We start from the raw sequence: 27644 nt of genomic DNA, 5'->3' as shown, positions 1-27644 counted from the left end.
TCAATACCTCTGTTTGTTTCGTGGCAGAGTTTTGGAGTCCACCGCAAACATCTTTGACACAAAGACGATTACCGGCGCTGTCTCATCAGCCGAACAATCTAGAAATGCTACAGGGGACAAACACACAGAGCAAACAGATTAAAGAGGAAGTCTTATTTAATGCCAGCAACACCAATGTAATTGTACAATTCGGACTTTGAACACAATGCGGATGGGACACGGTGTGGTCTTCTTCATATGAATACGAAATCAAACAAATTTCACACCTAAGCGCCATCAGAAATGCCTTTAAAGCGTGATATTGCAAACCCTAAGCCAGTATTGAGGAGCGCTTCTCTTTTAACGCACGAGCTCAAAGAAACTTCAGCCTGAGGCCACATGAAATTAAAAGCATCCTGCTATTACACAAACTCTTGTCGGGATTGTGTGAAAGCTGGAGAAACAGATGCCCCCCGGCAACTTTTACCACAAAACTTGTTTAATCAACCACAGGTTCTTCAGTGTGCTTTAGCACTTTAGATTTCACAAAGAACCTGCGTATCAAGAACCCAATTTCAGCAGATTAAAAAAGTTCTTGATGTTTCATTTATAGCTTTTCAGATCAGAATTTTAGAATCATATATCCCCTATACTGGCCTCTCTACACTGGCTACCTGTTCACTGCAGAATAAAATATAAGGTGCTTTTGTATACTTTTAAGGCCTTACATGGACTGGCACCAAAATATATTTCTGAACTTATACATTTTCATTATCCAAAGAGATCTTTAAGATCTCAAGACCAGCTGCTCCTTGAAATTCCTCGGTCACGTCTAAAAACCAAAGGAGATCGTGCCTTCTCCGTGGCTGCTCCAAAGTTGTGGAATGCATTACCAGCATCTGTCAGACTGTCTACCTCTGTTAGCATGTTTAAAATCCGTCCTAAGGCTTTTACGGCTGAATAAGGACTATTGATTCGAATTAGATGCGTTTAGTTTTGATCTACTTCTATCTGCTTTCCTATATTTTTATTCTGTCGATTTTTGTATTTATTCTACAGTGTTTTTATCTGTGTTTCTATATTATTATCATCTATATCTGTGCTTTTTATTATGTTTATAGAGTTGTACAGCACTTTGGTACACGTTGTGTTTTTTAAGGTGCTTAACAAATAAATTTTGATTTGATTTGATTTGATTTGAACCTCTGTTGCGCAGCACTTTGCTAAAAAAAAAAAAAGAAAATTAAATTAAATAATAAGAAATACAATTTATAATTTATTTTACAATTTATTATTATCTGTTTTATTTATTTTAAGGAATATCACAACCTCTGTTGCACAGCACTTTGCTGAAAAAAAATAAAAAAATAAAATAAAATAAATTAAATTAAATTAAAAATGATTAAAATACACACAGAAACTCATAGGTCTTCACCATAGCCTGCAAAAAAAAAAAAAATCAATTATTTATTTTACAATTTATTATTATATTTATTATTTATTTTAAGGAATATCACAACCTTTATTCTGTTGTGCAGCACTTTGCAAAAAAAAAAATAAAAATAAAAATAAAATACAATTAAAAAAATAAATAAATCAAAATAAAATAAATTAAAGATTTATTTAAACACACAGAAACTCTTCACTATTACCTGCCAAAATATGACTTTATCTAACTTGAAGAATTCTGACAGAAATACATTTATATTGCACAGTATAATAGACAAAAAAAGAATTAAAAATAGAATAAAAAATACAATTTCTTATTTACTTTACAATTTATTATTTTACTTATTATTTAAGGAATATCACAACCTCTTAACAACCACTTTCAAAAAACAAAATAAAATCTTACATTTTAATTTAATTTTAAAAGGTGAACTAAATTCATAGTTTTATAAATAGATTTGATAACCAATGTTTTTAATAGTAAATCTGTAATCTGTATATAAATGTCCAGATATGCAAATAAAAATATTCTGTTATACCATTAAACCATAATTCTTCAAATATTTTTGTCATGTTTTTGTCATGCTTTTTAATTTCTGGGTTAGTATGTTTTACAATAAATACAATTTTAAAATTTCTACTGCAAAATCTGTGTTTAATAATTCAATGTGTTGCTTGCCATTTCTTTGTAATTATTGGTCAAATTTACTAGCAACTTCTAAGTAAAAATAATTTTAAAACTAAATCCCACACCATTTTTTTTTTCAGTGTACAGCTTTAAAAAAGCCACACTAAAATGTGGAGCTATTCAATCCAAATACAGTTCAAAGAGCACTGACGGACAGGTGCTGTAGCCCTCGAAAGCTTCCAGTGGGCAGAAAGTGCTAGAAAGGATCTGAGGGCACCGTTTTCATGTGAAAATAGCACATGCGTGTAATACGAGTGTGAGTTTTCAAAACGGTGTATTCACAGATAGAGACTGACAGCAGGAAACACTGTGTGAATCACATCCTCTGCTTACAGGTTCTCTGCTGCTGCAGCCGTTAACACGCACTCACCCTTTTTTAGCTCCTGCGTTTTCTCGGGCAGAGAGTCGAACCTGCGCACTCCACGCTCATCAGCTTTTCCACTCTCTCAGCCGAGATCTCAGCTGGGCTGGGCAGCTTTTCACACACCATTGCTGAGTAACAGTTAAAGAAAACACACTCCACTGGCATTTTCCACAAACAGGGTACAAAAAAGGCCAATCATGTAATCATGAAAAAAGTTCTTATCTTCAAAAAACATTGCTTGTCAACCTCAGGATGTAAATGTAAAAAATGTATGCTTTTACAGGTTTTAAAATCATTTGTATGGGGCTGTTAGCAAATCTGCACAAAAAATAAATAAATAAAGTAAATATTCATAGTAATAAAGTAAAATAATAAAATAATGTTTTTTGGTGTATTTATTTTATATATAAAATGTCACGTGATCCTTTAGAAATCATTCTAATATTATAATTTGTTAAAACAATATATATTTCTAATATATATTGTTAGACAAATATATATATATATATATATATATATATATATATATATATATATATATATATATATATATATATATATATAAAATAAATACAATTTGGTATTAAAATAAATAATATTTTACAATGTATTATTATACTTACAATTTATTTTACGGAATATCATAACCTTAATTGAGCAGTACTATGCCAAAAAATAAAATAAAATAAAATAAAAAGTAATACTGATCTCAAACTTTTGAATGGTACTGTAATTATTTAACACATTTTAACACGAATACATAATAAAATAAAATAAAATAGTCATACTGATTAATACAACATATAATAACAATTAAAAAAAATATTTATGATTAATTAATAATTAATTACCAGAACTTAAAATAAGTAAAATTTGTTATTAAAATAAACAGTATTCGACAATTTATTATAATATTATTTTATTTGTTTTAAGGAATATTATAACCTCTGTTGAGCAGTAATTTGCCAAAAATAAAATAATAAAATAAGTATTTCTGATCTCAAACTTTTGAATGGTACTGTACTTATTTAATACATTTAAACAATAATACATAAAATTAAAATAAAATAAAATAAAATAACAGTAAGTCATACTGATCCCAAACTTCTGAATGGTACTGTACTTAATACATTTTAATATTAATACAAAAAATAAAATAAAATATTTATAATTAAATTAATTACAAGAAATTAAAATAAGAAAAATGTATTATTTAAATAAATATCATTTGACAATTTATTATTATACTTATTTATTTAAAGGAATATTATAATTTCTATCAAATAATCAGTAATTTGCCAAAAAATACAATAAAATACAAATTAAATAATAAAATTACATTAAATAAGTAATACTGATCTCAAACTTTTGAATGGTACTGTACTTATTTAATTCATGTTAACATTAATACATAAAATAAAATATAATATAAATAAGTCATACTCATCCCACACCTCTGAATGGTATTGTACTTAAAACATTTTGATATTAATACAAAAAATAATTAAAAAATAAATTAAAATAAATTAAATTAAATTACACTAAATTAAATTAAATTACACTAAACTAAATTAAAATAAAATAAAATAAAAATAAGTCATACTGATCCCAAACTTTTAAATGGTATTGTACTTAAAACATTTTGATATTAATACAAAAAATAATAAAAAAAATTAATTAAAATAAATTAAATTAAATTACACTAAATTAAATTAAATTAAAATAAAATAAAATAAAGTCATACTGATCCCAAACTTTTAAATGGTACTGTACTAAATACATTTTAATATTAATTTTGAAAAAATTATAAAAATGACATTAAAATTAAATTAAATGAATAAGTCATACTAATCCCAAACTTTTGAATCGCACTGTACTTATTTAATACATTTTAATATTAATACAAAAAATAAAATAAAACTAAGTTAAATAAAAAAAAATATGGTACTGTACTTATTATTATAAAACTAAGAAAAGTATTATATTCCTTAGATTCAATTTTTTTTTTTCTTACAATAACTTTGGTAACAGTGGAACATTAGACGAACACAATAATGTCAGAAGTCAAGAAGATCAAGACTTGTGAGGTGAGACAAAAAAAAGTTAGTTTCTCTAATATATCTAGCAGTTCTCACTACTAAAAAGCACAGGTTTGTGCCTGTAATGCCTTAAAACTAATGGTTCACCCGACTGTGAAAAGTTCCAACTACTTTCTATTCATAAAAAAACAACACGCAAACATAAAGCACCTGCCAAGTGGGCCAAAATTGTGCATTTGTGAAGTATTTTGAGAATCAGTCAATTACATGTTTAGGGGAACAACTGACATTTTACCAAAACCGCTAACCGCAGTGGCGTGTCACTCCAAGCACCTGTCACAGCAGTAATTGCGAGGCGGGTCTGCGTCAATCATATCGGAGTCTAATAACGGCCGGTTGTGCGTTTCCTCCCCGTACAGCTGGTGAGATCACGGCAGGACGGCTGACGGCTGAGGAGGTGGACAACACCAGTCAAATGCCTAGTGCTGATGGGGCTAACGTCACAGGAGGTTGTATATAATTATCTGAGGACTGTGTTGTACGTTTCTAGAATCTATACTGTGAAATTCAGACTTTAGGACACAGGATCAAGAGGTTAAATTAATCTTTATATGCAAAATGTCTTCCCTTCTGCTTTGTTTTACTCAAACATTGTATCTAGGAGGATTTAAAAGTTGATCCTACTACAAAGAACGGCTACTTAATATAATTATGTGACTCAAATTACAAGTTACGCCTGCCTGAGAGAAACAATGCCAGAACTGGCTTGTCTACAAAAAATGCTGATAAAGTTTACATTATTTATAGGGCTGATATCTTTAATCTGTTTCTCATCTACTGTATTTGTCTCCTTTATTTCCTAGTTTATCAGAGACTGCAGTTACAGTTCACTAAGGGTCGATCGATATGTTTATTTCACGGCAGATGCCGATAGCAATTATTACAGATCAAGTAGACCGATAACCAGTGTTTTGAACCGATATGTGACCCTGGACCACAAAACCAGTCATAAGGTTAAATTTTACAAAACTGAGATATATACATCATATGAAAGCTCGATAAATAAACTTTCTATTGATGTATGGTTTGTTAGGATAGGACAATATTTGGCCGAGATACATCTATTTGAAAATCTGAAATCTAAGGGTGCAAAAAATCAAAATACTGAGAAAATCACCTTTAAAGTTGTCAAAATTAAGTTCTTAGCAATGCATATTACTAATCAAAAATTACATTTTGATAGGTTTACAGTAGGAATTTTACAAAAAATCTTCATGGAACATGATCTTTACTTAATTTCCTAATGATTTTTGACATAAAAGAAAAATCAATAATTTTGACCCATGCAATGTATTTTTGGCTATTGCTACAAATATACCCCAGCGACTTAAGACTGGTTTTGTGCTCCAGGGTCACATATATACAATGCTGCTCAAAAGTTTGGGATCAGTAAGATTTTTAATGGTTTTTAAAGTAATTTCTTATGCTCATCAAGGCTGCATTTATTTAATCAAAACTACAGAAAAAAAATGTAATATAGTGAAATATTATTTCAATTTAAAATAACTGTTTTCTATGTGAATGCATTTTAAAATGTAATTTATTCCTGTGATACAAAGCTACATTTTCAGCATCATTATTCCAGCCTTCAGTGTCACATGATCCTTCAGAAATCATTCTAATATGCCGATTTATTATCAATGTTAAAAACAGTTGTGCTGCCTAAATATCAATGTTATGCTGTTTAATATTAATATTTTTTTTAGGATTCTTTGATCAATAAAAAGTTAAAAAGAACAGCATTTATTTAAAATAGAAAGGTTCTCTAACAATATGCACTAGTGTTCAAAAGTTTGTGGTCAGTACATTTTTATTCTTTCTTTTTTTTTTTGAAAGAAATTAATATTTTTAATCACCAAGGATGTGTTAAATTAATAAAAAGTGATAGCATAGATTTACACTGTTAGAATTAATATTTTGAATAAATGCTGTTCTTTTAAACTTGTTATTCATCAAAGAATCCTGAAAAAAAATTTCTAATATGTTTCTAACATTGATAATAAAAGTACTAAATCAGTATATTAGAAAGATTTCTGAAGGATCATGTAACACTTAAAACTGGAGTAACAGCTGATGAAAATTCATCTTTGCATCACAGGAATAAATTATATTTTAAAGTATATTCATATAAAAAAAAATATATTGTAATAACATTTTGCAATATTACAGTTTTTTCTGTATTTTTGATTAAATAATGCAGCCTAGATGAGCAGAAGAGACTTCTTTAAAAAACATTACAATCTTACTGATATCAAAATTTGATGTCTGTGTATGTTTGGTGTAAAAATGAAAATTAATGTCAAAATTTACAATAGCAAGGATTTAAGTTAAACATGCTTTTAAATCGGTTTCGAAAATGACTAATACTGATAACCATAAAAATGCTTAATATTGGCGCGGATAATCGGTCAGGACGATAATCAGTTGACCTCTACAGTTTACTATGCAAATGAATTTAGGATTATTTTTTAGCCAGCAAATCAGATATTAGATTGATTTCTGGAGGATCATGTGACTGGAGTAATAACGCTAAAAATTCAGTTTGGAAATCACAGAAATAAATTACATTTTTAAACATATTCAAATAGAAATTATATTTTAAATAGTAAAAATATTCCAACATTTTTTGCTGTATTTTGGATCAAATAGATCAGTGGTTTTCAACTCCAGTCCTCTGGGCCCACTGCTCTGCACATTTTGTATATCTCCCTCATTTAACATACAAAATGTGCAGAGCAGTGGGCCCAGAGGACTGGAGTTGAGAACCACTGAAATAGATGCAGGCTTGATGAGCAAAACAGACTTCTTTAGAAAAAAAAAAAACATAAAAAATCTTACTGTTCCAAAACTTTTGACTGGTAGTGTAAAACGTCTGCAAAATTATTAAGCAGCACAACTGTTTTCAAAATTGATAATAACAAAAAATATTTCTTGAGCCACAAATCAGGATCATGTGACATTGAAGACTGGAGTAACGATGCTGGAAATACAAATTTTCCAGTAAAAAAAAAATTGTAAAAAATTAAAATTTCAAATTAAATGTAGAAATAGTTGTTAAATTATTTCACAATGTTACTGATTTTGCTGCATGTGTAATCAAATAAATGCAGGTTTGGTGAGCATAAGAGATCTTCAAAAAAAAAGTTGTAAAAAATCTTTTGAAGGCTAGCGTTTATGTGGTAAAGGATACAGAGCACGGCTTGAGACACAGGAATCCATTGGCTACAGATGGCACTGAGGAGCACTCTAGGGTCTGAGTGTCTCAGGTCGCGAGACATGACCTTTAACCCCAGAGAGGTCACCATCTTCTCCACCTTTTCTTTGTCCCTGGAAAGGTGTAAACACAGTGTAAAAGACAGAGGAAATATACATTTAAAGGGAATTTCATTTTTAAAGGAAAAAAATGCATCGAATGCATTGATGAATTATGGACCACAATTATGCATTCAGAATCAGTGCAGTTTTATTTCATGACTCCAAGTACACCACGTTTTAATTTTGCTACGTGCTTTTGTCATTTTTATTAGTTGTATCATTTTATTTATGTTTTTGTTTTTTATCTTTACTTTATTTGTATTTAAATTATAATTCTACAAATTGTATTTTTTGTATTTTAGTATTTTTAGTAATTCTGCACTTTAAACTGAACTTTGCACTTCAAATTTGCACTAGAAATTTTAAGTTGAAGTAAAATGTAAATTTAGCTTTAGGTTTACTTTTTGATTATTTTTTTTTTTCAAGCATTTTGAGTTAAATTTTTTAATTATTCTTTAATTCTTTTTTATTTCAGCTACATTTCAGTTAGCAGAAACTATTTTTAATTGATTTAGTTAAAAATAACACTGAAATTCATAACACTGTAATGCTTTTTTTTTTTTTTTTTGCAAATTTCCGTTTTTTGTATTATAGTATTTTTAGGAATTTTGCACTTTAGTAACTTATTTCTGTTACTCGCCAAGAAAGTAATATTAGTTGTAGTAGTTGTAGTAATTGTGTTACAGTGCTACATTTCATTAGCTTTCATTTATTTTTATTTCAGGTTTAGTAATCTTAGTATTTTAACTTAAACATTTTATTTGAGATTAATTTTACATTTTTTAATCTTTAATTTTTTATTTTAGCTACATTACAATTAATAAAAACTATATTTAACAGATTTAATTAATCTATAAATAACACCAAACGCCATACAAAAAAAAACATACAAAAAGGTGTTTATAATAAATAACTTTTTTTTTTTTTTTTTTTTTGCAGCACATTCAATTTCAGCATAGAAAGGTAAATCATATATTGATGTAAATTTCTCATTTGTACAGTCAAATATATAGGAAGTTACCTTCTAGTGACCACGGCGTCATACATACTCCAGATATTATCCAGGACAAGCTGCACAAACAGAGGTTTCTTTCCTTTGGACTGTGAAGACAAAGAGTTATAATGAGCATGAAGTCTGTTAGGACAGTATATAGAAAAAAAGAATACACAACACACAAATGCACAAACTAAGCGAACCAGGGACTGTAAGGACTCATTAGCTGCTTTTAAGATTTGGAGCATAATAAAAAAAAATCTCTGATGTAAGTGAACAGGGTCAAACTCTTCACTAACATATGAGCTCAAATGAGTTTAAAAGACTTAAGTTAGGCTTGACTCAGTCCTTGTCAGTCCTGCATATCAATGCTGTCGTCTGGAGGTCACATCGCCCTGCATAACCAACTCTCTTTGAATAAGATCTGTCTGCCAGAGTGGAATAATGGCAGTGATTGATCAGTCTAGGATAAAGACATTTCTTTCGAGTGTTGTACGGCTGGCGAGCCAAATTATTTGATAACTGCTGACTGAGGCATAGATCTTTAAAGGATTCATTATTCAGATCAGATCCTTGTCCTGCATTTCTGTAAACAACTTCAATAAGAGTGTTCTTATTAACCAACGCACACAATATCCTCTTATTGTTTATGCGACAATGACAAGTGAACTTCAGGATATAAACTGCCACTCAAAAGTTTGGGATCAGTAAGATTTTTAATGGTTTTTAAAGTAATTTCTTATGCTCATCAAGGCTGCTTTTATTTAATCAAAAATACAGAAAAATAATTATATTGTGAAATATTATTTCAATTTTAAATAACTGTTTTCTATGTGAATATATTTTGAAGTGTAATTTATTCCTGTGATCAAATCTGCATTTTCAGCATCATTACTGCAATCTTCAGTGTCACATGATCCTTCAGAAATCATTCTAATATGTATTATCAGTGTTAAAAACAGTTGTGCTGCCTAATATTTTTTTGGAACCTGTGATACTTTTTTCAGGATTCCTTGATTAATAAAAGGTTAAAAAGAACAGCATTTATTTAACATTAAAAAAAAAAAGGTTTTCTAACTGTATACACTACTGTTCAAAAGTAATTAAAAAATATATTTTTTTTTGAAAGAAATTAACTTTTATTCACCAAGAATGTGTTAAATTAATAAAAAGTGATAGCATAGATTTACATTGTTAGAAAATACTTATATTTTGAGTAAACGCTGTTCTTTTTAAGTTGTTATTCATCAAAGAATCCTGAAAAAAAAAAAAAAATCATAGGTTCCAAAAAAATATTTGGCAGCATAACTGTTTCAAATCAGACGCTTAAGATTAGAGTAACAGCTGATGAGAATTCAGCTTTGCATCACAGGAATAAATTATATTTTAAAGTATATTAAAATAAAAAGCATTATTTAATATTGAAATAATATTGCAATATTGCAGTTTTTTCTGTATTTTTGATCAAATAAATGTAGCCTTGATGAGCATTTATTTTTAACTTCTTAAAAAAAAAAAAACATTACAAGTTTTACTGATACCAAACTTTTTAACGGCAGTGTACATTTTTGCTAAATCTTTTCAAACGGAGTTTAAAACACATGCTTTAAATGTGGTCACTGCTCAGAAATGTCCAAGAAAGAGGATCAATAAATTAAAACAAGATTCATCTGTCAAACAGCCACCTTATTTATATCCCAAATAGTGTTATTAATTTTTGGTTTGGGTTTCATGCTTTGGTTTTGCGTAATGCTGTGTCAGAGCTGATTTGTTTGAGAATTAACAGTCCTTACAGTACAGACATGGTTATCAATGATAAACAGATGCAAGAAAAAGCCAAATCACAAATATGCAAATAAAAGGCACAAAAGATCACAATGTTGAATGGTGAACATTCTATTCAAGTCAATGATTGGTTTTCAAAATGTAAAAACATTTAATTTCCTAAAATAAAATAAGAAAAAATTATAAAAAAAAATTATTATTATTAAAAAAAAAAAAATCTACATATTTTTTAAGAAATTAAAAGAAATAACATAAGCAATTAATAGTTTTATTTAGCAAGGATGCATATAATTGATCAAAAGTAACAAAAAAGACAGTTAAAATGTAAAAAAAAAATATTTCAAGTAAGTGGCATTGACACTTGTATATATATCAATCATAAAACTGCAGTCAAATGTATAATTTAATATTTCACATTAATACTGTTTTACTGTATTTTTTATAAAATAAATGCAGCTTTGATGAGCATAAGAGACTTTTTTTCAAAAAATTTAATATCTTACTGACCTCAAAAATTTTAACAGCAATGTGCTTTTTCCAGCATTTTATTAATGCATTTTAATTCAAAGATATTAAAAAGTCCATCATAGAAAAGTAGATAGATCACTGTCTGTATAATTTAATATTTCACAATAATACTGATTTACTTTATTTTTTTATAAAATAAATGCAGCTTAGATGAGCGTAAGAGACTTTTTTCAAAAGATTTAAAGTATTCTACTGACCTCAACATTTTGAACAGCAATGTGCTTTTTCCAGCATTTCAATTCAGAGATATTAAAAAAAGTCCATCATATAAGTGTAGTCAGATCACTGTCTGTGTAATTTAATATTTCACAATAATATTGTTTTACTATATAATTTTAATCAAATAAATGCAGCTTTAAGGACCATTAGAGACTTTTTTCAAAAGAATTGTAAAAAAAAAAAAAAAAAAAAAATCTTACTGACTTCAAAATTTTAAACAGCAATGTGCTTTTTCCAGCATTTTATAAATGCATTTTAATTCAGAGAGATTAAAAAAAAAAGTCCATCATAGAAGTGTAGTCAGATCAATGTCTGTATAATTTAATATTTCGCAATAATAGTGTTTTACTGTACTTTTTTATAAAATAAATGCAGCTTTGATGAGCATAAGACTTTTCTTAAGATAATTTAAAAAAATCTTACTGACCTCAAAATTTTGAACAGCAATGTGCTTTTTCCAGCATTTTATTAATGCATTTTAATTCAGAGAGATTAAAAAAAAGTCCATCATAGAAGTGTAGTCAGATCAATGTCTGTATAATTTAATATTTCATAATAATACTGCTTTACTGTATTTGTTTTATAAAATAAATACAGCTTTAATGAGCATAATACTCTTACTGACCTCAAAATTTTGAACAGCAATATGCTTTTTCCAGCATTTTATTAATGCGTTTTAATTTAGGGATATATATACAAAAAAAGTCCACCATAGAAGTGTAGTCAAATCACGGTATGTATCATTTAATATTTCACAATAATACTGTTTTACTTTACTTTTTAAAAATAAATAAATGCAGCTTTAATTAGCATAAAATACTTTTTTCTAAATATTTAAAATATCCTACTGACCTCAAAATTTAGCTTTTTCCAGCATTTTATTAATGCATTTTAATTCGGAGATATTAAGGGGGGAAAAAAGTCCATCATAGTGTAGTCAGATCAATATCTGTATAATTTAATATTTTTCAATAATACTGTTTTACTGTATTTGTTTATAAAATAAATGCAGCTTTGAGAAGCATAGGAGACTTTTTTCAAAAGAATAAAAAAAAAAAATCTTACTGACCTCAAAATCTTGAACAGCAATGTGCTTTTTCCAGCATTTTATTAATGCATTTTAATTCAGAGAGATTAAAAAAGTCCATCATAGAAGTGTAGTCAGATCAATGTCTGTATAATTTAATATTTCATAATAATACTGCTTTACTGTATTTGTTTTATAAAATAAATACAGCTTTAATGAGCATAAGAGACTTTTTTCAAAAGAATTAATAAAAAAAACTCTTACTGACCTCAAAATTTTGAACAGCAATGTGCTTTTTCCAGCATTTTATTAATGCATTTTAATTTAGATATATAAAAAATAAAAAATTCCACCATAGAAGTGTAGTCAGATCACTGTCTGTATAATTTAATATTTCACAATAATAGTGTTTTACTGTACTTTTTTATAAAATAAATGCAGCTTTGATGAGCATAAGACTTTTCTTAAAATAATTTTAAAACTCTTACTGACCTCAAAATTTTGAACAGCAATGTGCTTTTTCCAGCATTTTATTAATGCGTTTTAATTTAGGGATATATATACAAAAAAAGTCCACCATAGAAGTGTAGTCAAATCACGGTATGTATCATTTAATATTTCACAATAATACTGTTTTACTTTACTTTTAAAAAAAAATAAATGCAGCTTTAATTAGCATAAAATACTTTTTTCAAAATATTTAAAATATCCTACTGACCTCAAAATTTTGCCTTTTCCAGCATTTTATTAATGCATTTTAATTCAGAGATATTAAGGGGGAAAAAAGTCCATCATAGTGTAGTCAGATCAATATCTGTATAATTTAATATTTCTCAATTATACTGTTTTACTGTATTTGTTTATAAAATAAATGCAGCTTTGAGACGCATAGGAGACTTTTTTCAAAAGAATTAAAAAAAAAAAATCTTACTGACCTCAAAATCTTGAACAGCAATGTGCTTTTTCCAGCATTTTATTAATGCATTTTAATTCAGAGATATTAAGGGGGAAAAAAGTCCATCATAGTGTAGTCAGATCAATATCTGTATAATTTAATATTTCACAATAATACTGTTTTACTGTATTTGTTTATAAAATAAATGCATCTTTGAGACGCATAAGAGACTTTTTTCAAAAGAATTTAAAAAAAAAAAATCTTACTGACCTCAAAATCTTGAACAGCAATGTGCTTTTTCCAGCATTTTATTAATGCATTTTAATTCAGAGATATTAAGGGGGAAAAAAGTCCATCATAGTGTAGTCAGATCAATATCTGTATAATTTAATATTTCACAATAATACTGTTTTACTGTATTTGTTTATAAAATAAATGCAGCTTTGAGGAGCATAGGAGACTTTTTTCAAAAGAATTAAAAAAAATTCTTACTGACCTCAAAATCTTGAACAGCAAAGTGCTTTTTCCAGCATTTTATTAATGCATTTTAATTCAGAGAGATTAAAAAAAGTCCATCATAGAAGTGTAGTCAGATCAATGTCTGTATAATTTAATATTTCATAATAATACTGCTTTACTGTATTTGTTTTATAAAATAAATACAGCTTTAATGAGCATAAGAGACTTTTTTCAAAAGAATTAATAAAAAAAACTCTTACTGACCTCAAAATTTTGAACAGCAATGTGCTTTTTCCAGCATTTTATTAATGCATTTTAATTTAGATATATAAAAAATAAAAAATTCCACCATAGAAGTGTAGTCAGATCACTGTCTGTATAATTTAATATTTCACAATAATAGTGTTTTACTGTACTTTTTTATAAAATAAATGCAGCTTTGATGAGCATAAGACTTTTCTTAAAATAATTTTAAAAATCTTACTGACCTCAAAATTTTGAACAGCAATGTGCTTTTCCAGCATTTTATTAATGCGTTTTAATTTAGGGATATATATACAAAAAAGTCCACCATAGAAGTGTAGTCAAATCACGGTATGTATCATTTAATATTTCACAATAATACTGTTTTACTTTACTTAAAAAAAAAAAAAAATGCAGCTTTAATTAGCATAAAATACTTTTTTCAAAATATTTAAAATATCCTAATGACCTCAAAATTTAGCTTTTTCCAGCATTTTATTAATGCATTTTAATTCAGAGATATTAAGGGGGGGAAAAGTCCATCATAGTGTAGTCAGATCAATATCTGTATAATTTAATATTTCTCAATAATACTGTTTTACTGTATTTGTTTATAAAATAAATGCAGCTTTGAGAAGCATAGGAGACTTTTTTCAAAAGAATAAAAAAAAAAAAATCTTACTGACCTCAAAATCTTGAACAGCAAAGTGCTTTTACCAGCATTTTATTAATGCATTTTAATTCAGATATATAAAAAAGTCCATCATAGAAGTGTAGAGTCAAATCACTATCTGTTTTATAATAATAGATCCAAATACAAAATATGAGAGTCACGTTATTGACCCTGTATCCAGGTCTGCTTTGTTCGGATCATTTGTTCATGGGAAGGGAGAGGATGTTCCAGACTAATGTGTGTGTCTGTATACGTGCTCTCTAGTTATTAAGGTGAGGTTTCAGTGAGGGAACTGACGTCCATTAGCATAACTACAGCATATTTGAATGCCCTAAATGGCACTACAAACCCGGAGCATCTAATGGAGGGTCTGCTGTCACATCACTCCTGTCAGCCCACTTCCTGTCAGTCTCTCAAAGGGGAACAGCAGAGAGATGCGGCTGCTTCGACATTTCCAAAGATTGTCGAACCGAGAATGTAATGTGACAAACACTTCTATTGAAAGTTGCAGCTCTTTCAGCATTTAATACCTTTTCAAAGCTTTCATGGTTTTACGAAAGTGAATTAAAGAAATGTCTAGGGAGCAGACAATGACACAATCAGTAAAAGCAACAGTTATACAACTTCCGACAGATCTCAATTAATGTCTCAACTTGAATATGGGAATCATTCTTACTGTACTTTCAGATAGCACTTCAGAAACATGATGTTCTTTCTCAATATTTTGTCTTTTTTTCCAGTGCAAGATTCTTAAATCAAGATACACTGAGAAGCAAGATAACGGAAGAGATTGTTTTTTGTAAAATTGAAGCGAGTTTATGATTAAAACAACAACAACAACAAATCTGCCGAAGGGCTCAGCTTTTAATGATTTTTAAGGGAGTTTGTAAATGAGATATTGATTTAATAAAACAGTTAAATAAACAAGTTATTATTAAGTGACTTACATTGTCTGACTATAACACTATTGCCCGATTTTGCTCTATTTTGTCATCAAAAATAGTTTGAAACAAGTCACAACTGAGCCGCTGAGCATCTCCATTCAAACACAGCAGAGTTTCGTTCACGAATGAAAGTGCGTTTTAAAAGAATCTAGTAAGTCAATGATTCAATATCCAATTCATAAAGACAGTCGCTCGCTTTATTCCTGAATGAATCAGCCGTTCGAACGAATCAAATGAATAAATGATTCAGTAATTAAATCAGTGACAGATTTAGTTTCATTTTTAAAGTATCTTTTCAGTTATTTAAATCATTTAATATCCCTATATTCAAAATTTTATATTTAAAACATTAATCTCAACATGAATTTATGAATTTGATTGCACGCATGCCACCTCTGAGCCTCATTAAACATCTGAAAATACACCTACAAGCCACTTTTGTGTTCTTCTGTGCCACCTCTGTTGTACAAATTAATTTTATTAATACTGATTTCATTTGATTGTTAACTTATTCTACTTGTTCTTATTCTGTTGTTTCAAATAGAAATTTTAAAAAGCTAATAAAACATAATTTTTTAAAAATTGACATACTTTTATTAAAGAAAAATGCCACTGCAAATGTAAAAACTAAATTACCCTGTAAATCACTTTAAGGAGTCAAATATCACCTCGTAATGGGAAGGCTAATTTTTGATTCGATTTTTTGATTATTGATTAGAAGGTGCTCCCAAAATTTTCACTGTCAATTTTCACAAGTGCTCCTAAACAGAAAAGTAAGTGTTAAGAAAAGTTTGTTAAGTGCAAACATGCTTTATTTTGTTTAATTCCTTAATTTTGAAACTCTAGTAAATATATCTTGATTAAGGAATGTTTAGATATTTGAACCACAAAATGAGGCAAACAATACTGATGAAGATATATATTCTTCGCAGCGCATGCAACATTTAATGCCATAATTTTACGAATTTAAGAAATTCTGCTCTAATTTAAAGGAACACTCCACTTTTTTTTGGAAATAGGCGCATTCTCCAACTCCCCCCAGAGTTAATAAGTTGAGTTTTACCGTTTTGAAATCCATTCAGCCGTTCTCCTGTTCTGGCGATATCACTTTTAGCATAGCTTAGCATAGATCATTGAGTCCTATTAGACCAATAGCATCACGTTCAAAAATGACCAACGAGTTTCCATATTTGTCCTATTTAAAACTTGACTCTTCTGTAGTTATATCGTGTACTAAGACCGGTGGAAATGCAAAGCTTCAATTTTCTAGGCTGATAAGATTAGGAACTACACTCCCATTCCAGCGTAATAGTCAAGGAACTTCCACCGGTCTTAGTACACGATATAACTACAGAAGAGTCAAGTTTTAAATACAACAAATATGGAAACTCGTTGGACATTTTTGAACGCGATGCTACTGGTCTAATAGGATTCAATGATCTATGCTAAGCTATGCTAAAAGTGATATCGCCAGAACAGCAGAACGGCTGAATGGATTTCAAAACAGTAAAACTCAACTTATTAACTCGGGGGGAGTTGGAGAATGAGCCTATTTCCAAAAAAAGTGGAGTGTTCCTTTAAGACCATTTTAAGGCCTTAATTTGAGGAATGGCAAAGTAAGAGTTTTTAAAACCTGCATAAACCCTGAATAACATACAAAAAATTATTTTTGGGGTGAAAAACAGCATGACAAGGGTTACAGAAGGTTCAAACGCTCACTGATGCTTCAAAAGGAAACACGGTGCATTAAGAACCAGGGGTATAAACTTTTGAAGAGAAAAAGGATGTGAACATTTTTCTTATTTTGCCTAAATATCATGCTTTTTTTCCATTTTGTACTACCCTTCAGAAGCTACAGAAGATAGTTGACCCTATTGAAAACCTTTACAAAAATTAGTGTGGTGGAACCATGGCATAATGATGGCCATGGTATATAAGCCATGTTTAAAAAGTCTAAGATAGTACCTGAGCTCCTTTCATGATTTTTTTGGCTTTGGCATTGAGGTAGAAATCGCCCCACAGGGTCTTCAGCAGAACCGCAGAGCGAATGCCCATTTTCTGACTGTACATCTCAGCAAACTGACGAATGCTGTCAGAGAATAAGAGAAAAGACAGCTCAACATCACTATTTGCACTTGTCATGTGTTATTCATTTAATTACATCCCATTAATTTGTAAGAATGTAGTTCAAAGAGGTCTGTGATTTCAGCAACGTCTCTAATCTATGACAGCTGTAAGATCGCTCCATAATTAACAAGCAACTAAATTTAACAGAATATTCACAGCTGCAATGTTAAACATCACACTGTTTTCACTTAGTCATATTCAGTCAGATATCATTTGCATTCAGCTTCAAAAACATATTTCTGTCAGAGCCGTGGAGCAGTGGTGCATGTGCATGAAGACACGTTGCTCATCCAACTGATATACAGTTCACACACCTTGCAGAATCTGCAAAATGTTAATTAATTTAGCTAAATAAGAGGGATCATACAAAATGCATGTTATTTTTTATTTAGTACTGACCTAAATAAGATATTTCACAGAAATGACATTTACATATAGTCCACAAGAGAAAATATTTGAATTTATAAAAAGGACCCTGTTTAAAAGTTTACATGCACTTGATTCTTCATACTGTGTTGTTATCTGAATAATCCACATAATTATTTATTTATTTATTTATTTTTAAGTGATAGTTGTGCATGAGTCCCTTGTTTGTCCTGACTCATATGCAACTGTTACAGAAGGTTCAAACACTCACTGATGCTTTAACAGGAAACACAATGCATTAAGGGCTGGGGGTGAAAACTTTTGAACAGAATAAAGATGTTGTCCTCAGTGTGAAAATATGGATCTCAAAATCATACAGTCATTGTTGGAAAGGGTTCAAAAACACAAAAATGTTGAAAAACCAAAGAATTTGTGGGACCTAAAGGATTTTTCTGAAGAACAGCAGGACAAAAAGGGACTCATGAACAAGGCAAGGTGTATGTAAATTTTTACTTCAACTGTATTTTTTTTATTTTTTTTTTTTATTAATAACCCAAAAAACCTTTTTTGGTTAACCCTTCTATATATTTTAAAAATAACAGAAAAAATAATAAAAATACATAGATAGAAATACGCACATACATATATACAGTATAAACGCACGTTGACATCAATAAATGGAAAGGAAAATACTATGAATGCAATTTACAGTAGTCTACAGTGCATGTAAAATCTTAAATCACCTTTCCAAAATGTGATCGTTTTAAATAATTATTTGTCTTTACTGAACTTAAACATACAGCTTAAGTTCATACTTCCACTAAATCATTTTAATCACTTTAACCAAATTGGTTTAGATGTCCACGTTTGACTTCTAACTAGGCCACTTTTTTCTAGTCCACATAAAAAGCACACCCAGACTCTTGTGTTTTGTCCTTGAGAGATTGATGTGTCACATTTGCATCAGTTGAGCACAATTTAATGACGTCTAGAAATCTCAAAACAAGGCCTCTTTACGGTAATGGACTGAAATAAGCATTTCTAGGCCATATGCTAACATATTCTCAATGAGAATTCATCTTAAAAGAAACTGAAAAGACGTATGGAGCACTTTAGTACTTTAGCACTGTGTCACATTACACTTTTTGTATGGAAAAGAGCAGCTCATACATTTTGTGTTTCACTAAAGGATTTGGAATGACATAAGGGTGAGTAAACGATGTCCAACTTTTTGGGTGACCTACTCCTTTAAAACTGCAAAAAGGTACTTGAGTTTGGAGTGCTTTTACAGTATAAAACATGTTGAAAGTAATGTGATTTAGTGCCGGAAAAACATCCTCATGCTCACCAGAGAACTGCTCTGTTCGGTTTGGTCAGGTTTTAGAAATATCCACCTACACCAGTTGTATTAGTACTCTACTTTAGCCCTTATTTCAAGTATCTAAAACCAGCGTTATGTAACACCACAAAAATGTGCAATACGTTATAAGGGCGGGGAGTCCTAATGTTGAAATCTAGTATAGTATTGCCATCTTGTGAGCCACTGTATGTACTACAACCACTGGCAGGATGTAAAAGGTGAAAGCCAACCATGTCAACTGCTTTTAATAAAATATTCTGACAAGTTAATTAAAAACAAAATGTGAAAGAGTCCTCAGTTTGAGAAAGTATAAGATGTACCTGAAGCCCCAGCCGTCTATAGCGCTGGCAAACACTACATTTCCACGGTCAGGGCAGAAGTAGAGGTCAGAGTCATCGGTTTCTTCTAAACCTGCGCTCCAGTCATACACCTGATCTACACTGCCGTTCTCTGTACAGCTGCTCTGAGCTTCTGCATCTTTTTCTGCCCGCTCCTCCAGGACTTTAGAGGTGAATAATGCGCCGGTAACTGCATTTACCTATAGACAAGGCAGAAATGAACATTTAAATTTAGAATTTCATCTTCAAAAGGTCACATTACGAAAATTATCAAAATTTCCTTGATCTCCGGACTGCTAGTAATAGTGTTTTTTTTTTTTTTTTTTTTTTTTTTTTTTTTTTTTAAATAGCCATGTCAGCATCTAAGGCTATCTTAATGGGAAAAACTGAGTTGGAATAATACAAAAGTTACATAAACGCAAAATAAAAACCAAGCAAACTCAAAAATACTCCAGTTAAAATTACACAATATTTTTTAAAATGATCTCTGGACTATTAAAACAAAGTTTAACTTGCATACCTCAAAACATCCTCCTCGGTCAAAAAGCACTTGCAAATTGCAGATTTTTAATGTTTTTAAAAGAACCCTTTTATGTCCACCAAGGCTGCATTTATTTAAATGTTGCAATAATGTGAAATATTATTACAATTTAAAAGTATTATATGTATTAACTGTTATTTATTAAATATCATGTTAACACTTTACAATAATGTTCATTAGGTCATCTTAGTTAATACATTAACTAACAATAAGAGATACATTTGTTACAGTATTAATTTGGTAACATTAATAAAACTACAACTCATTGTAGTTTATGACCATTAATTAACATTAACAGATTTTAATAATGCATTAGTAAATGTTAAAAATGAATATTACCTGAGATCAATAAATGCTTTTATAAGTTTTGTCATTGTTAGTTCAACTAATGTAGTTAACTAATGTTAACAAATGGAACCTTACTGTAAAGTGTTACCAATATTATAAAGTATTTAAATTGATAATATTTTAAAATGTAATTTACTTCTGTAATAGCAAAGAAGAATTTTCATTCTTACGAAATCATTCTAATATGCTGCTCAAGGAATAGAAAACTCTTATTATAAATGTGTTGAAAACAATATTTTTGTGGAAATCGGATACCACAAATTTTTTTCAGGATAAATATAAAATAAAAAAAACTGCATATTTATATTTTTGTAACATTATAAACATCTTTACTGTCACTTTTGACCAATCTAATCTGTCTTTGCATAATAATATTTTCAATTTATTAAAAAAAAAAAATCTCACTGACCCTTATTCAGCACTTATCAATATTTATGTTAAAAATCTAGAATGAAACAAGAATAAAATATATAAACATTTTCTACATTTATACATTTTATACAGCATAAATTTATTATACTGTAAAAAAATAAAATAATAAAATAACCCCTCTTTCACACACAATGCCTTTCAAAATTCATATTCATAATAGGTTGTTCCAGAGCTTTAGCCATGTTTTGAAGCTCTGACTCACCTGCTCTAGTATTTTCTGCAGGAATAAAATAAAATAAAATAATAAAAAAAAGTAAAATTAAAATTAATATAAATAAATAATTAAAAAAATTAAAATAAAACAAAATAATCCACTTTTACACACAATGCATTTCAAAATCCCTATTTGTAATAGTTTGTTTCAGAGCCTTAGCTGTTTTTTGGAGCTCTGACTCACCTGCTCTAGTATTTTCTGCAGGAATAAAATAAAATTAAATTAAAAAATTAAAATTAAAATTAATATAAATAAATAATAAAAAAAAAATAATAATAATAAAACAATAATAAAAAAATAATAAAACAAAATAATCCACTTTTACAGACAATGCATTTCAAAATCCCTATTTGTAATAGTTTGTTTTTTGGAGCTCTGACTCACCTTCTCTAGTATTTTCTGCAGATGAGTGTACGCCTCCTGTGAAGTGAGTTTCAGCTCCACAATCAGCCGGTCGATTTTGTTGATGACAAGAACAGGACGGATATTCTCCAGCCAAGCTTGTCGTAGAACAACTTGTGTCTAAAGTAAAAAAGAAAGAAATGTTGTACACGTTTAAGAACTAATCCATCATTTCAAATGCACAAGCATAGCTGACAAAGTCATTTCAAAAAGTTTAATGCAAGAAATAAAACAAAATCTAATAAAGTCTAATATATTTTTACTTCATCTAAAGCATTGTGATTAATGACGCCTTTAGTAAATATCTGATGTCGGGTGAACACTGAGTCATAAAACAAATCCGGAATTAGTGTTTTGAAATGCAAACTAAGGACATTAATCAAACTTACCAACTCTAATATTGTTTTTGCTACTGAATGATAAAGATACACCCATTTAACTAGGGATGTGCGATATGACGATTTTTGATCGTGGATGATTAAAATGTCTCCACGATCTGCTTTTGGATAAATAACGTAGTATGTGAAGCGCGTGCGCTAAAAGCCTGTCAAACAGCGTCTGATTACTGGACAAAGCTATCTTTTGCATCCGATTCGCTAATACTGTCAAAAACACGCAAGGGTGACATATAAACGCAGTTGGTTATGTCTAAAATTTAAGTAAACAGTTGAGAGAAAAACGGATGTGCGCCTGTAGACATTAGATGCGTGCAGCTCTTAAAGCGACAGAACTAAACATGCTGCCGATTGTTATTAAAGGGACAGTTCACCCCATATTTACCCACTCACATGTCATCCCAAACCTCTATTAATTGTTTTCTTGTGCTCAACACAAAAAATATATATATATATTTTGAAGAATGTGGATAACAGTAGCACTTTGATATTGTAAAAAATAAATAAATACTATGGAAGTAACTGGGGACCAGCAACTGTGTGGTTACCCACAATGTTCAAAATAAGTTTTATGGTCAACATGTTTTATGCTTAAAAAGAAAAAAAAAACTTGAGAGTGAGTAAATGATGACAGAATTGTCATCTTTGGGTGATGGTAGGCTAATAAAACAAAACACAAAGAAAAACCACTCACTGCTCTTAAGTGAAGAACTTTAACACAGTTGCTTTAATAAGAGTCAATGTATGATTTATGTATTGAGTGTATATTGTGTTTTATTGTTATATGTGACCCTGGACCACAAAACCAGTCATAAGGTTAAATTTTACAAAACTGAGATGTATACATCATATGAAAGCTCAATAAATAAGCTTTCTATTGATGTATAGTTTGTTAGGATAGGGCAATATTTGGCCGAGATACAACTATTTGAAAATCTGGAATATAAGGGTGCAAAAAAATCAAAATACTGAGAAAATCACCTTTAAAGTTGTCCAAATTAAGTTCTTAACAATGCATATTACTATTCAAAATTTACATTTTGATAGGTTTACAGTAGGAATTTTACAAAAAATCTTAATGTAACATGATCTTTACTTAATTTCCTAATGATTTTTGACATAAAAGAAAAATCAATAATTTTGACCCATACAATGTATTTTTGGCTATTGCTACAAATATACCCCAGCGACTTAAGACTGGTTTTGTGGTCCAGGGTCACATATTTGTTAATTCAATTTCTTGAATGCTACTGATAAATACACTTACTGTGCCTGAAAATTAAAGCATTGTTTGTTTTATTTGTATATTATGTGTATTTGTAACATGTAGCCTATCTTTGTTCTTATTTTTAAAAACAAATAACAAATATTTTTATGTTCGCCCACTTTGGCCTAAATATCTGCCACTCTTTTTATTTTATCATTTGTAACCTTGTAAGGCTTTGGTTTTAAAATAGGGAAATTAGTTCTGCTTAGGCAACTTGCAAAATCGTAAAACCAACATTACAAAGACTTGTGATAAAATCGTAAATCGTGATATTTCTGAAAAAATTCGTCCCACCTCTAATTTCAACATTAAATTAAAACCAAAAACATAGTTTAGAAACTGTAATGACCAAATAAAAAGTGCTTAGAAGTTACTGCAATTTTTAAAGTGTGTCATTTTCTACGCATTCATATTTTGAAACACAAAACTAATACAGTAAACATTGCTTATGAAGACGATACCTGTGGACACACTCCCTCGACAGCATCGACAACAACAATGGCCCCATCACACAGTCTGACAGCAGTGGACACCTCAGAGGAGAAGTCCACATGACCGGGAGAGTCGATCAGATTAATGAGGTACTCGTTTCCTCCTGCAATGACAATGACGCAGTAACTCTGAGTTACAGCAGTACATAGTGCTGAATCAGTAAAGCTACAGACTGCAATGACCATCACCTGTTGTATAAAGTAATGAAATAGCGCTGGACTTCATAGTGATTCCTCTGATCTGCTCATCCTCCCTGCTGTCCAGATATCTCAGCTGCAGGAACAGACAGAAAACAGCATTTCAGATCACACTGACAGAAAGGACATTTCTGAGTCTTATTTCACATCAAAACAAAAAGGGGAAAGTGATATTGTATTTTGAATGAAGGCATTTTTACATTGTTTTTAAATTAAGCAATCCAGTTATTTCCTTAGGAATTTATGGGTTGTTAATGGTTAGGGTTAGAGTCAGGAAGGGACAGAGTTAAGACTATGTTTTTTGACAAACAAATGATTCGTTTTAATGAGACAAACTGGTTTACAAACCAGTCTGAATAGCTCATCGGTCTGAGTTAGATGACTCACTCACTCAGTGAACTGCAGGGTTATGATGGGTGACTTGAAATTAGTTTAAAATGCAAACTTGTGAAGTTATTGAAGCCTGTGTCTTTATATAACAATAAGTGCTATTTTAGTTTTTCTTACATAATATTACAAAGTCTGCTACTATTTTCAATTAACTTTTAACTAGTTAATTTTATTTTAATAATTTTTCTATTTTCAGACTTAATTTTCATTTGGGTTTTAGTCATTTTGTTCTGTGCTTTTTAATATGTGACCCTGGACCACAAAACCAGTCTTAAGTAGCACGGGTATATTTGTAGCAATAGCCAAAAATACATTGTATGGGTCAAAATGATCAATTTTTCTTTTATGCCAAAAATCATTAGCATATTAAGTAAAGATCATATTCCATGAAGATATTATGTAAATTTTCTACCATAAATATATAAAAACTTGATTTTTGATTAGTATTATGCATTGCTAAGAACTACATTTGGACAACTTTTAAGGCGATTTTCTCAATATTTATATTTTTTTCCACCCTCAGATTCCAGGTTTTCAAATAGTTGTATCTCTGACAAACATTGTCCTAACAAACAATATATCAATGGAAAGCTTATTTACTCAGCTTTCAGATGACGTAAGAATCTCAATTTCGACAAATTTACACTTATGACTGGTTTTGTGGTCCAGGGTCACATATTTCTATTTAGCATTAATATATATTTTTTATTTTAGTTAAAGTGAATACTTCAACTTAAACATTTATTTCTTTTATTTCAACCTTTTATTTATTTATTTTTGTTTAAATTTGGAAAGTTTAGACTTCTAATCTAATATGTATATTTTATTGTTTGTAAGCTTTATTTCAATTAACAAATTAGATTATTAATAGTTTTATTTAACAATAACAATACCGATGACAATATGTAGTTAAAGATACACTACCAGTCAAAAGTTTTGACCAGTGAAGATTTTGTGAAGTTCTGAACAATAAGATTTTTAATGTTTTTTTTTAAAGAAGTCTCTTCTGCTCACCAAGCCTGCATTTATTTGTTCCAAAGTACAGCAAAAACAGTAAAATTGTGAAATATTTTTACTATTTAAATTAACTGTTTTCTATTTAAAAATATTTTAAATTTTAATTTATTCCTGTGATTTAAAAGCTGAATTTTAGCATCATTACTCAAGTCACATGATCCTTCAGAAATCATTCTAATATTCTGATTTGCTGCTCAAAAAAATTATTTTATTATTTTATTTTATTATTATAATGTTGAAAATAGCCAAGTAGATTTTTTTCAGGGTTCGTTGATGATTACAAAGTTCAGAAGAACAGCATTTATCTGAAATAGAAGTCACATTATAATAACATTATAAATGTCTTTATCCTCACTTCTGATCAATTTAAAGCATCCTAAATAAAAGTATTAATTTCTATAATTTATTTTCCGGAAAAGAAAAATATATACTGACTGCAAGCTTTTGAATGGTATAATGTTACAAAAAAAAATATTTTAGATGAATGCTGATCTTTGGATCTTTCTATTCATCAAAGAATCCTAAACAAATTCCCAACTGTTTTAAATATTGATAATAATAATCATAATAACAAAAAAAAAAAAAATTGAACAGCAAATCAGCATTTTAGAATGGTTTCTGAAGGATCATGTGACACTGAAGACTTTGATCACAGGAATAAATTACATTTTAAAATCTATTCAAATAGAAAGCATTTATTTTAAATAGTAATAATATTTCACACTATTACTGCTTTTGCTGTATTTTGGACCAAATAAATGCAGGCTTGGTGAGTAGAAGAGACTTTTTTTAAAAACATCTTTATTTTACTGGAAAAACTAAATTTGACTGGAAGTGTACATTGTAAAATTGTTAGCTTTTTTCTGTATTTGTCATTAAAACACAAAATATGTTGGGAAAAGCATTAGTAATTGTGCAGACATATGCTAATAATAAGCTAAAGTAGGCTAATTACTGATCAATTCTCTGTAGGTCAACTTACCTTTCCTGCTAAACGACTGGATATAATACCATTACTTGCCACCAAGCAGTCTGCTAATGTTGTCTTCCCTATGGAAAACACATATTAACAAACACTTAGTTTCAAGTTTTAACTAAAATATTGTGGAAGACAATGAACATTTAATAAAGACAAAAAACCTGACACATATAAAAGTCCTTTAAACTCACCATGATCTACATGAGCAAGAATACACAGATTCCTGATTTGTGATGATTTCTTCTGAAGTGCAATTATCTTCTCCAAACTTGTGTGACCCATTTTGACTTTCTAAACCATGAAGATGAAGCACAAAAGGAGAAGATCACTTCATTATTAGTGCAAACACATACAGTTGAGGTCAAACGTTTACATACAACTTGCAGAATCTGCAAAATGTTAATTATTTTAGCAAAATAAGAGGGATCATACAAAATGCATGTTATTTTTTATTTAATACTGACCTGAATACGATATTTCACATAAAAGATGTTTACAAATAGTCCACAAGAGAAAATAATAGTTGAATTTATAAAAATGACCCTGTTTAAAAGTTTACATACACTTGATTTTTAATGCTGTGTTGTTTCCTGAATGATCCACAGCTGTGTTTTTTTGTTTAGTGATAGTTGTTCATGAGTAACTTGTTTGTCCTGAACAGTTAACCTGTCCGCTGTTCTTCAGAAAAATGCCTCAGGTCCCAAAAATTCTTTGGTTTTTCAGCATTTTTGTGTATTTGAACCCTTTCCAACAATGAGTGAATGATTTTGAGATCCATCTTTTCACACTGAGGACAACTGAGAGACTCATATGCAACTATTACAGAAGGTTCAAACGCTCACTGATGCTTCAGAAGGAAAAACAGTGCATTAAGAGCTTGGGGGGGGGGGGGGGGGTGAAAACTTTGATAAAAGATGAAGATGTGTACATTTTTCTTGCCTAAATAAAACATTTTTTTATTATTTAGTACTGCCCTTTAGAAGCTATAGAAGACACAAGGTTCTCAGAGGACAAAATAAGTTAAATTTACCCTGATCTTCAAATTCAAAAAGTTTCTTAATGCATCGTGTTTCCTTCTGGAGCATCAGTGAGTGTTTGAACCTTCTGAAATAGTTGCA

The 27644-nt window shown here is 29.6% G+C and overlaps 1 protein-coding gene across 1 annotated transcript; it reads right to left on the bottom strand.

Annotated features, from left to right (window-relative positions):
* LOC141331682 (elongation factor-like GTPase 1) lies at positions 1-26836 on the bottom strand. The gene is given in 12 exon segments (XM_073836719.1): positions 1-107; positions 2487-2543; positions 2546-2608; positions 7770-7906; positions 8916-8995; positions 17627-17750; positions 19835-20052; positions 21772-21909; positions 23913-24046; positions 24132-24216; positions 26530-26597; positions 26718-26836. Coding segments are annotated over 12 exon segments (1302 nt in total). The 5' UTR covers positions 26809-26836.
* Between the last annotated feature and the right edge of the window lie 808 nt (positions 26837-27644).

The sequence above is a fragment of the Garra rufa genome, chromosome 3 (genome assembly GCF_049309525.1).
Source record: "Garra rufa chromosome 3, GarRuf1.0, whole genome shotgun sequence".
NCBI classification, from domain to species: domain Eukaryota; kingdom Metazoa; phylum Chordata; class Actinopteri; order Cypriniformes; family Cyprinidae; genus Garra; species Garra rufa.
The sequence above is the reverse complement of the archived record's forward strand: the minus strand, read 5'-3'. Positions and strand labels throughout refer to the sequence as shown.